Source organism: Colletes gigas, unplaced genomic scaffold (genome assembly GCF_013123115.1).
Source record: "Colletes gigas isolate AHSC1104 unplaced genomic scaffold, ASM1312311v1 Colletes_gigas_Sc00031, whole genome shotgun sequence".
Classification (NCBI taxonomy): Eukaryota; Metazoa; Arthropoda; class Insecta; order Hymenoptera; family Colletidae; genus Colletes; species Colletes gigas.
The window spans coordinates 2190463-2202430 of record NW_025106660.1 but is presented as its reverse complement, the minus strand read 5'-3'; the positions used below and the strand labels follow the sequence as shown (position 1 = coordinate 2202430).

General features: G+C 41.1%; 2 protein-coding genes across 5 annotated transcripts; both read right to left on the bottom strand.

Moving 5' to 3' along the window:
- Positions 1–3122: 3122 nt before the first annotated feature.
- On the bottom strand, positions 3123–7867 carry LOC122401979 (oxidative stress-responsive serine-rich protein 1). 4 transcript variants are annotated; one of them, XM_043404456.1, is made up of 2 exons: positions 7181–7867; positions 3123–3992 (listed from the first exon to the last, which is right to left on the bottom strand). In XM_043404456.1, exons 1-2 carry the CDS (start codon positions 7309–7311, stop codon positions 3305–3307), a joined length of 819 nt encoding a protein of 272 aa, XP_043260391.1. In that variant the 5' UTR covers positions 7312–7867; the 3' UTR covers positions 3123–3304. The 4 variants fall into 4 exon arrangements, with proteins under 4 accessions (XP_043260391.1, XP_043260392.1, XP_043260393.1 ...); XM_043404457.1 differs by lacking the exon at positions 7181–7867 and adding an exon at positions 4771–5221; XM_043404458.1 differs by lacking the exon at positions 7181–7867 and adding an exon at positions 4427–4524.
- Positions 7868–8531: 664 nt separating this feature from the next.
- On the bottom strand, positions 8532–9078 carry LOC122402014. The gene is made up of 2 exons (XM_043404507.1): positions 8719–9078; positions 8532–8624 (listed from the first exon to the last, which is right to left on the bottom strand). The coding sequence occupies exons 1-2, from the start codon at positions 9011–9013 to the stop codon at positions 8566–8568; spliced, it is 354 nt and encodes a 117-aa protein (XP_043260442.1). The 5' UTR covers positions 9014–9078; the 3' UTR covers positions 8532–8565.
- Positions 9079–11968: the final 2890 nt, after the last annotated feature.

Below are 11968 nucleotides of genomic sequence, written 5' to 3'. Positions count from 1 at the left end.
GTGAGAATTTTTCTTTCATAGTTTCGTCGTACAAGTGTTTTCGGGGAAGATGTTTCGATTCCGAGGACGTATTTGTTGTCATGGTCGTCCTCCGTGGAACGTATCGTTAGGCTAAGTCCCTAGGCGTACATTGAACTATGTCACGATAAACAGGATGAGCCATTATGACACTTTTAGATATTAACGTTTAAACGAATAAGAAAACAATTAAATGTATGGGAGGGAGAGAGAAAGAAAGAGGATTTGGAAGCGTGAAAGTGTGAGAAACGCGAGATTATTACGTACGTGAGTGTAGTGAATTGTTACACTTGTGTCTGTGCGGTATTTTTTTCTTTTTTCACGCGCATTGTGCCGTGACATTAAGAGACGAGCAATAAAATGTCAAGCTCTACGTACGCCCCGTAACCATTGCTCAATAGAAGAATCCATCGTTCTCACGAGATCACGTTTACGAAGCGAACAGTAATACCCTGAAATTCGACGAGCCAGACAAGTGGTAGGTAGAGGCAAAAGATTTTGACTACTCGTAATTTCGAAAATCTGAAAACCAATCGGAGATCTCTGTGACAAATACTAAAGCACGCGGTAAAACTGTAAAGTTTAAGGTCGTTCCAAGCATAATACATATGCAAAGAAACAGTCTTGAGCGATTAACATTTTTTGCGGCTACTTTTACGACCACGATCGTTCGATGAAACGTCGATATTTATAATATCGATTCAGCGGAATACTTTACGGCTTACGTTTACCGGGACTCGTCGCGAACTCGACATTATATTGCAACATTACATAGCGTAACGATAATAATAATGTTTTCTACTATGATTAGCGAGGCGATCGCCATACCCTTCGTTGTGTGAGTTGACTAATTTATTCTATATAGTACGATGCGGTGAATGCACGTGAAAAAGCATCATGTTTACGTAGAAGTTAGAAAGTAGCTGTATTTCGTCCAGTAAACTTTTCTATGAGCGTTTTATACCGATCAAAATGTTGTTGTGTTTCACACGGAGAATGGTCATTTTAAGGGTTCGTTGACGATCATGTTGTCGCCATAGTTCGTAGACCTGAAGCAATTGTGGATGAATTTCGATTCGCACGAACGGTGGAGCGTCCTAACGGACTAGAAGTACGTTTGATTTCTCCATCTTGAATGTCGCTGTCGTGTAACATTATTTCATCCGAGCAACACAGAAAAAGGGAGTGGTATATTTAAAAATGTTATACCGGTAAGGGCATCGTGTGGCCTTTCCACTGGACCTAGAGACTGATATTGTTTAGACGAAGAACAGAAACAGTTACATTTGAATGTATTAATATGCTCGACAAAATTTTCCCCGCGAACGTTGAATTATCGAACGTAAACTTAAGTCTTAAAAGTTTTTCTTACGACCTTAGTACAAGACGATAAATTCTGACGGTAGTTTAGAACTGTTGTGATTTTACACGTGCCTGCTCGGCTATTATTATCCGTTTGTCGATATTTAAATGCCAATTATAAACAGGCGCAATCTCTCCCTATCGTATTTGGTGTACTAGATATCGAGGAATTTTTCTAAGGAAGGGAAAATAATCGAAATATTCCGCCGACGTTTTTTCAGATGCATTCGAAAACGAATTCTAGTCGGGAGACGCTGCGTGTTCCGATTACGAAAGTAGCCGTTACGAATGCAATAATGCTATTCATCGTTATGCGTCCGGTAGTCCAAAGCAAAGTATACTTAATATGCTGGCTGGTTTACGCAACAATGTAAGGCTATCAACTTTTTTAATACTTCTCGACCATTCGTTGCGACGGACAAATATAGAATATTAAGATCGTAGAATTTAAATGATTCGAGCTAAACTTTCGTAGTCTGTAAATGTTTGTCGTCATAGTTATCGATCGAGTAGCAATTCATAACTTTAACTCTATTTTTACTACCATTATCGAGTAGTTATTTTTATCACTTTAATCAATTTAATTAGTTACGAAATCGTGATACATTGAAAATAATGTTTTCATTTTTCGATACCGTTCACATTCAATCTTTAATCATACATTTACCACCGTAGCAAACCACACTTTCATGATTATTGTTAAACATATCGCGCAGCAGTGTTCTTAACTCGTCTTTCGGATCGAAGATCGATTTCGTTTTAATCGAAAGGTATTTCTGTCTAAACACTGCGTCTCTCGGCTTGGAGACAAGTTTCGAATATGACGATAATAAACGACAAAGTTTTTTCGTTTCCGTATCGTTCGTAATGACTTGTCCAATTGTGAGTTGCATTCTTTCGAAGGAAAGTCTGATTTCTCTCTTGAAATTCGTTTCGTTGTGGCTCCGTTCAAATGAAATTTTAATAAATCTGTGATATAGCGACAGACCTCATGTTTTGATACAGAGTTTGAGTGTTGCGCGGGGCTACTACGAAATCATCGTACTAGAAAACTGCTGAATAACCGTTCGTAGATGTTAAAATGAAAACAGTCGTCACGTGATGCGCACACCAAATAGATGGATATTTTTTAATGCATTTAGGCTTTCGTCGAGGTTTTCACAGTACACGGCGCGTCAACATGGTTCACTCGTACCTAAAGTAAAATGGATCAATATATCGTCATTGTTTACGTACCAAAGCTTATTATCATTAAGTAATTTAACGGTTACTTTGTATCATTGTATTAAGTATCATAAGCCTATGCAGATAAATATATTATGTATCATATTAACAGAAGGGTGTTAATGACCTCGTCAAATGATATATACATATATATTTTCTCCACAACACGCAGCATTATTTTCTCGATATACGTGTAGTAGATGAACGGGAATTTAAATGATACAATATATTAATTTCAAGAAATTTATTCTAGTACCAATCTTTCATCTCACAATACAAAAATTTGTAAATAAAGATATTAAATTTTTCTCATTAGGAACTAAATAAAATAGCTGGACACAAACGGTTTTAGAAAACAAAGAAACCCGCACATCGTTTTATTATTTTCGTATTTTTTTCTTCATTTTTTTCTTCTTTTTTTTTTCTTAACCTTTTATCACTTTTTTCTAAACCGATATTGAAATTGTATCACTTTTAATACTTTCCTTCTACACAGATGCAGATTCTTCTTCTTATCATTTTTTTTTTTTTTGTTTTTTTTTTTGCTTTTATTGTATATTATGTATAATTTAGGTACCAAGTTAAATGGTTTTGTAGCAAACATATAATATTTAGACTCACGATCATGCATAAACACTGCATGCTAGTCCTTGAAAAACTGTGTAAGAAATCTGCCAGTTAATAATTCAATACATTACAATTAAATATACATCATTTCTGCCATGTGTGACATCTTCTTTGGAATATGAACAAACTCCTCAAAGTAGCTGGCAAGTTCGTCGATAGTGACGTCGCACGAAGGTGGGGATATTCTCGCTTGTACCGAACATGTATTTGAACTCGAAGGCTGACCGGACGAACTGCTTGTCTCCGACTGATTGCTATTACCTCCGCCTGGACCAGGCCCCCTCTTTAAACTGGGCATCGTATTGCTACGCGCTCGTTGAAAACTACTAGCTTGAAAATTATCTTGAATGCTGGTATCGTCTTTAGCTTGTCTAGAATCTTGACTAATGTTCAGCGCTTTAAAGTCCTTTGCCACCGAACCATGACCAAAAATTTTTGTGTTCTTCCAAGAAATACTAAGTTTACAAGTTTCTTTAAAGAGTGTATTTGCTAGATTATCGCTAAGACAATTAGTGCCAGTATCGTTTAATTTTAAAACAGCCTCTTTGATTATCGAAGATTTCTTAGTTTTATCAAGTACTCTTTCATTTCTTGATGGTTTGAAGTTCGTTGTGCTTTTTATGCCTCTAGGACTGACCGCGGTTAACACCGGCCTGCCAGGCATCGATCTTCTTTGAAATAAGTAACTGCAGTCGGAACCAGTGTTTTTACTGGTCATCCTGAACGGATTTGGTGAGTTTGTTTTATCGGTGGACGTAATACTGAAACAACAAAAAATTAACGTTTATAAGTAATAGAATTTCAAAACGAATATAATTATCATAGACATTAGCAATTATTTCAAAATTCATGTATTATTTCGAAATCCTTGGCACACAGCCTGGAATCAAGTATTGGCAAATATTTATTTCTCTGCATCTTATGCAATGACATGAATCAAGAATATGCCCGTTTGAACTATCGAAAGTGTCGCGTTAAGCCGACTAAAAACAAATGTCAATAGAAATTTACTTCACAATAAACGCACTTTAACTAGTAATATCAACTTTAGCACTGCACTTGTACACTCGACGTTTTGCTCCACGGTTTCTCTCAACGCGTAAAAGATTCAGGAACAACAGCTCGTGAACCGTGCACAGCGTCGTAACGCTCTATCGAACTCGTTTCTATCGTGTAAACAATTCGATTGCCTTACGGGTGACAGTTAATCGTGTTGTCGACTCGCACCATCGAGAACAAGAAACGACAGTCGTTGAAATGCGTGTTCACGAGCATTTGCATCGTTAATAACTCGAAAACACGCGCAATGTAAACAGAGATGGTCACGTACTTTGCGAAACGAGGCAACGTTAATCGAAGACCTTGACCGCGCGTGAAAAGGGGTTGAGTCGCAAAACCGCTACGATCCGATACATCGAACGTGCATACACATAGTAGGTTCAGCACGTTCGAGGGAATTGGGAGGGATGTTTGCGAGGAGCAGGCGCTTTGAATGATCAATGTCAGGGAACCGAGAACGTTCAGTGGTAAAATGCTTACTGAGGACAACTCGAGGAAAGACGATCAATTTCGAGCTTTTCCAAACTCGCCGGCAGTACTTCGTCGGCCATGCTCACGATTTTGCACGGTTCTGTGCTCAAAGTTTGCGGAAACATGGCATCGTGCCGAACCACTGTTGGCAAACAAACGTTGACAGCGCGTCGGAAAGTTCCAGAACGCAAGGTACAATGTTTCGGTAAATAGGTTAGAATGACAACGACGACAGGTTGAATTTGTCGACGACGACATTCACCGCGTTTCCCATTTAGTAGCGTTTTAATTTTCAGCGTATGTCACGCGTGCACCATTTCGATCTCGTCACTGCGAGGCACACTTAGCAAATATCGGTCGTGGATTCGACTTTGCGATCAATTAATCATCGACAGCACGTAAATAAACAGACTTTTGCGCGCAACTGCCATTCTACTGCTGCTCGATACAGGAAGCAACGAACTCCAGATGGCGGTGCGGGCGTATTTTCATCGCGCCATTTTAAATACTTCGAAGCAACTTTCTATCGATGGACGGAACAGGAACCAGCAAGAAATATATAAGATCCGCTTATTAACGACAAATATGTAAGTAACTCGATACAAAACTTTAATTAGACATCTTGGAGTTATGGTCGTATCATTAGTACTCTGTGTATTTGCTTCGATGTACAGTCTTATGAAAAATGGAATAGGAAAATGTTTTATTGGCTATTACTAAATTCGTGAATATTTGTATCAGTGAAATCTAAAAAAAAGGCAAGGAACACTCGATAAAATAGTAGGATTCCAGTATACATCCGTTTTTCAGTATTATTATATACTCATTTAGGTTATGGCCGTGTTCGAACCAAGGTCATTGTCAAGAGTTCAAAATTTATTGACAGTTCTGAAAACTGGTTTATTTTGTGTTTATAATACGTAATTATGTCACTGCGACAATATTCTTGTTTAAATAAGTTCGCGTGTATAGATCTCCTTATCAACGTACGAATTATGTGTATACATTGCGTAATCGTGTCGCGTAATTGAAAACCTACAATTAATTTAATTACGAACAAATGTCGAGGACGTCTCTGGACACGGAAAACGGGCAACAAACGTGCTAATTGCAAATCGAGCTCTGTCAATCCGCGATTCGCAATTACGGTTGAAGTTAATTACGATTAATTATTCAATGGATTAATGTCAAAGTCTGGTAAGCGGTGTGTATCCTGATAACGTAACAATATGGCGGTATCGCGTGCGATTCTCGACCGAGCGGGCCTCTTGCGTTGCATTTGCAGCCGTCGCATAAGTTGCCAAGATTTAAGTGGAACGAGAATATGGGCGTAATATTGATCAAACGTATCTTTGCGTCATTAAGTATGTCGTGATTTCCACGATGCTCGCAGCAAAGCCTCCCGGGATCGATCTGAACCGTAATTAAGAACGGAATATCGCGAAACAAGGTAGAACCGATTTAATTCTTCGAACATGAAATCGTATCGCGCGCGCGGTCGCGTATATCGCGTGCAACGACCGAGATAAGACGGAACTGGAAACGAAATTCAACTCGCTAAGGAGACCATAAAGTACGAAACAAGATATACATTTACCACTGTTTACTCGAACCTTTAAACTACATAACGCGTCGACCTTTACTAAAATCGTAAAAGTATGTTTTAACGAAACACGTTACAAAATATGGCAGTTTTAGATAAGTAAATTTACGGTTTACATTAGCAGGCACGACGCGACCGACGATTTAAGAAACGCTGATAAATTATTTACGACTGCCGAATAAATTACAATTACGAGTTCTGATTCTTATCGCTATGTTTGCACACGATTTTTAAAACAAGTCCATTCAACGATATTCGTTTAGTCGAACTTATCTCGTTCGTTTTTTTTCGACCTTGTACTAAGAATAAAGTTTTATAAAATCACAAACGATTTCGAAAGACGCGATGGTTAGACTCGAACGTCGCTTCGCGCCTGGTTTACGACCTACATATTTAATTTAATCGATTCAACGCATTTATGAAACACATCCGCAAATAGGTGAAAATGGGTCACTCTGATTCTAATGCCCCAACAGTTTAGATCGATTAATTTTTGCTCGAGAGTTTTCTTCGTCGCTTCCGGGCTGACAAATCGTCGTTGTTTGTTTATTTCGCTGACAACCACGGTCCTCGGATGATATTTTAAAGTAAACCGAGGAAATTCACCAGCGAAAGAGTGTTCCGTTTCGCGTATAACAATCGATGAATCAGCCAACGAGGCCTCGCTAGGCCCGATGCACTTCGCGAGGGACTTTATTTTAGCGCGCGAGTGAAATATTTACGAATTCCTCGCGCTGAAAAGCACTCAAGAGCCGCGGAATGCGTCAGACAGAAACAACGGGAACGATCGTTGATTCCATTCAACGATTTACTTACGTTTCTTTGCTTGTTTCTTCTGTCTTCGGGAACTGGAGTACCGCGAATCCACTTTCGAACGATTCACCGATCCTCGACGTTTCGTAAAAATGCGATCGAGTCTCGTAATTTTTAAGAAAGGTCAACGACATGCCTGCGTACGAAAGAGACGACGTTCTGTTGTGCTAGATTCGCGAAACGAAATCGAGCTCGAGGATAAATACGGCGCGCGATCGGTCATCGAGCCAATGGCCGAAATCGTAAACATTCGAGATCACCTGTTCGCGAGTGTTCGCGACAAAAAGCGATGTCGATGACCGCGATCGATAGTCCGGGTCTATGGTCGATACATGACGCTCCAAATGTGCGTGTGTCAGTGATAACAGTTGCTCTAAAAAGATTCTCTACCCTTTGAATCGCTAATTAAAAAAATATAGAGATGACAAAGTCGATGTCTTCATTGATCTCCGGAGGAAACGCAATATTTAGGGATTCGTATCTACGGAATAAATAAATAAATAAATAAAATTCGGTTTGTACACGGTAATCGTGTTTCGTATTCATTTTATTAGCAAACGACACTTGGATTCGATAAAGTGAATGAAGACAGCGGCGATAACTGTCTGGGTGTATCGCATGCGGGTCACGAGTCGCGGTTCGATCTAGTTCGACGCGTAAAGTTTGTTACGGAGCTGTGCGCCGAGACTTTCGCGAGATCCGCGGACAAAGTCGTCCCGACGAAACGAGTGTCGCATTTCTTCGTTCGAGCGGCTAGAAACACGCGTTGGAGCGACGCCAACTGCCACGGAACACGCGCCCACGCTCGGGCGTCGTTCGTTTCCTACGGATTTGCACACGGGTTGGAAAACACGGGCGGGAAATCCGCGGCACCGGCGATAAATTTCCGTTTCAAGATCGTGGGTCGATCGCGCGATCTTTACGATCCACGGTATATGTCCCCCGGGGCAATAACGAGTCCACGTTTGCGCCAATAAACGACGGATACTCTTCCGTCGCGACGGAATAACTTGCCCGACGAACGCGAGAAATTGGGCTGCCGCATTCCCACGAACGATGCACGGAATTTTCTTTAGTTTTTTCTCCCCCCCCCCTCGCTTCTACACCATTGCTGTATCTTCCGCGTGCTTTACGCGCAATCTCATTGCATCTTGTTCGGTCTTGATCCTTTGTAAAATTCTGTAGATTCTAGCCTGAAATCGTCAAGAGTTGTAATAGAACTCTCGTTCAGTTGCGATCCTTCGATTGTCAATCGTTTCTCAGTGTATACAATTCTTGTAGATTCCAGTTGTTAAATTCAATCGAAATACATTTATAAAACAATTACTAAATTAATGTATATAACGCAGAAAAAGTGTTGCAACCTTCGTAGACGTTCACAGTTATACCTAGAATATACAGCTGGCTCGAAGAGCTGTCCTCTGTATTTTCTGTGGCCCAAGATCATCTAGAACAGAACATAGAACGAGCAAATAACTTTCAATGCTCCAAAGCTTTTTATACTTACTAGAACATTGTATAGAATTTGAAGTCTCCCCTACCTTCGAGAAAATCAGTTCTCTGCCAGAATTTCGAGCCAAATCCGCCGTTCTCTCGTAATTCCGATTGGCCCAACGTCTCGAACGCGTCCCGAACATCTATCCCGCCCTTTTCCTCTCCGCTTTTTGACACTCCGATCGCAGTTTCGCCCGGAAGATCACGAAGACGACACGCATCGTCGACAACCGCGACCAAAGCCATCGGATGATATTTATGAGAGCCCTTATGCCGCGAGACTACGGCGGGGGTGGCACGACATCCATGACGGAAATAGTTTCTCGCCGAAACGACTTTCATTTTCGACACGTTTCCCGCCGACCACTTCCTCGTAATCTGTCCAAAGACTATGCTTTTATCCTTTACCACCACCAGCTATCGTTTTTAACGTACAGGATGTTTGCGCTAACTGGGCCACGCTATGGCCGAGTTTTATGCGAACATTAACCAGTATCTAACTTGGATCACAGCTGCAGCCTGACCCAGTTGTTGAAATCACCCTCTGTACACCTCGTTCATTTACAATTTCTGTTTTACAGTTCCCGAACTGGACCACTTTCACCGATAACGGAAAAATCGTTGCTCCCCGAACACGTTCGAAGCAGGTTCGTGGAACAAGAATGATCGGTACGGACAGGGAATAGCGAACGATTCATTTCCCCGGTAAACAAAACGATTGCTTACACGGAGGGAACTAAGGACGATCTGTGCCGTGCTTAAGGCGGAAGACCTCGCTGAGTGACGATTAGGTCTTAAGGAGTCTTCTAAGATTAGCCATCAAGAGAGCCTTTAAGAAATAATTTAAATCTTCGCGGCTAAACCTAGCGTACTGTTTCAAAGAGGTATTATTATCGGCGGTATCGGAGGAAGATGTTCGCTGAATGTTATTTTTGACTTTCTAAGCCAGAAGGCGCGCTCGGAAATGAATCACCGACCGAAAAATTTTGATTTCGCGCGAGGGGCGATCGAATAAAAGAACAGTGTCGCCGCGTGGATCGCGGTAAAATTAGACACGGATGCGATCCGATACGTCACGCGCGAGATACTTCTTTCTATTCGAAGATTACGCCCGCGAAATTACCCGGTCGTTACATCGAAGCTGGCGGCGAATAAAAATAAAAAGCTTATCCCCGGCGTCGATCTCGAATTCTTTCGCGAAGACCGGGGTGATTTAGTGGCTGGAGACGTTGGTCGGATTCCAAGATTTTTCTACGCGGATAGGGCTGTGGTCCCTATTAGCGAGCTAGTAAATAAATGGTCGATAGAAACCAAAAAAAATAACGAAGATGTTTTAGAAATTTCCATTTAGCTAAAATTTTGTCCAAGAATTCAAGAGGGGAGGGAATTTTTAAATTCCTGAAATCTTCGTTTACTTGTTGACTCTTCGCTAAGGCCACTGTATATTTTTAAAAATTTCTTCTCGTTGTTTCCTCTTAAATTGAAGTTTACCAAAATAGTTAAGAATCGTTGCAAATGTTTTTTTTTTCTCGAAGTAAAAACGTGACAGGTATTTGGCCGTGATCGGGCGCGTTTACAATAAATCTTTTCCGAAATATAATTTTCTATCGAGGGGGTGTGCGTCGTCGTAAATTTTCTCTCCGACTTCGAAGTGCAAGTTTCGTGCCCCAGTAAAATTGCTATTCTTGTATCAACAATACGGATATACGATCTATCTTTGTCGCCACTACTGTGTATACTTCATTCAGTGGGGGGAAGCAAGCAATTGCTCTGAAAAAGATGATTTACCGCTGTCCGGTCGACGGTCCAACCTAAAGTACCGCAAGATTTACGACTTACAGGGAAATCATCGGAACGACCATTATCTGAACCCTTAGATGACCGCTTGGTAACCACCAGAATCCACATTATCAATTTTTTTTTTAAATTTCTCTTCATTTTTATTTTTTAATAATCTCCTTCTAAACTCGTTGCAAAAAGAAAGAATTAAATATTGTAACTAAAAGTTAGCACGTTTGGTAATGTTTATAGCTTTCCAAGAATCATCGAGGACGTCGATGGCGGATCTTTGTTACGTTTCGATGGACAGAGTCGTAAAGCTGCCAGGAACAGGATCGTATCGTTTCCTGGGACGTTAGCAAATTTGCGGAACGGTTGACGAATATTATCGGAAGCCATTCGAACGACAGCAAAGCAAGTACCTGGTTCACTAACTCCCGAAGGTGCGTAAATCATTTTTACGACCGCGAAATAAAAAGGACAAAAAGAGGAACGGGAAGCACGGCGATTCATACCATCGGCGTACGTTGGTCTAATTTCTGTTCCGTTCGAGCAAAGGATAAACGACGTTTAGGACTCGTAAATCAACGAACAGAGGGAAGCTTATCCCGAGTAGGCAGCAATTCAAAATCAACATTGACAAAACGATGATTTAAGGGCCGTTTCTGTCGCCTTTCTCTTCGAATAAGCGAAAGCTTGTATCGAAAAATGAATTACGGTTCTCGGCCACCTGTATCTCTCGATATAACCGATATCGTATTCCACAAATACGCGGGAAGATCAAAATCGAAACACCGAACGTGACCTAAACCCGTCCTCGCCAGAAATAGAACGGTATTTCGTAATTCCGTTGGAATACTTTTCGTTAGAAAAAATGAATCTTAAGCCTTTAGAATTTACAGCCCCGATAATCGCGAGTTTTATTCGCAAATATAACCGGCGGTCTGCGATCGCGAGCTAGCGAAGATTACCGTAAATCAATCCTGTAGCATGTTTGAAGTGCAAGCGAGGCGTAATACTCGAGCGAATCGTAACTTTGGCATAACTAGACCAGAGTTACAAATCAAAGTTAATGCTCGATATTCGAACGCGACTGTCAGCCACGATTCTCCGATCGATTAACAATTTCGAGTGATATTTATCTCGCTACAAAAATAAATTTCTTCCATCGTCCAATCATTTTATAATATAAAACCGTGAGCGTCTAAATTGATCAACATGTCACCGTGTCGAAAGATCAAACGCGGTAATATTCGCGTGGAACCACGAAACGCGAATAAAACGTTCCCGAGTACCCGTCAGTTGGGTCACTCGTCGCCTATCCGTGTCTCGGTTAATGCACGTGGGCTTTAACCAGCGAAGTGCCTCCGGTCGCATCTTTAAACGAGCGGGTTACTAGGCGCGAGGGCGACAGCGCTCGCCCGTGAATAATTCTACCGTTTGGCGACATTGTGCAGAAGCGGCGGATTTCGCTTTCCGCGCGTGTGTGTCCCGCCGTGTCAGTGTCCCGTATGTCAC

Excerpts from the sequence above, each read along its gene's own strand:
- LOC122402014 (XM_043404507.1), bottom strand. The coding sequence starts at position 9,013 with ATGAAAGTCGTTTCGGCGAGAAACTATTTCCGTCATGGATGTCGTGCC. Across the intron at positions 8,625-8,718 it reads GAGAACTGATTTTCTCGAAG|ATGATCTTGGGCCACAGAAA; the intron begins GTAGGGGAGACT and ends GTTCTGTTCTAG.
- LOC122401979 (XM_043404456.1), bottom strand. The coding sequence starts at position 7,311 with ATGTCGTTGACCTTTCTTAAAAATTACGAGACTCGATCGCATTTTTAC. Across the intron at positions 3,993-7,180 it reads GAAGAAACAAGCAAAGAAAC|TATTACGTCCACCGATAAAA; the intron begins GTAAGTAAATCG and ends TTGTTGTTTCAG.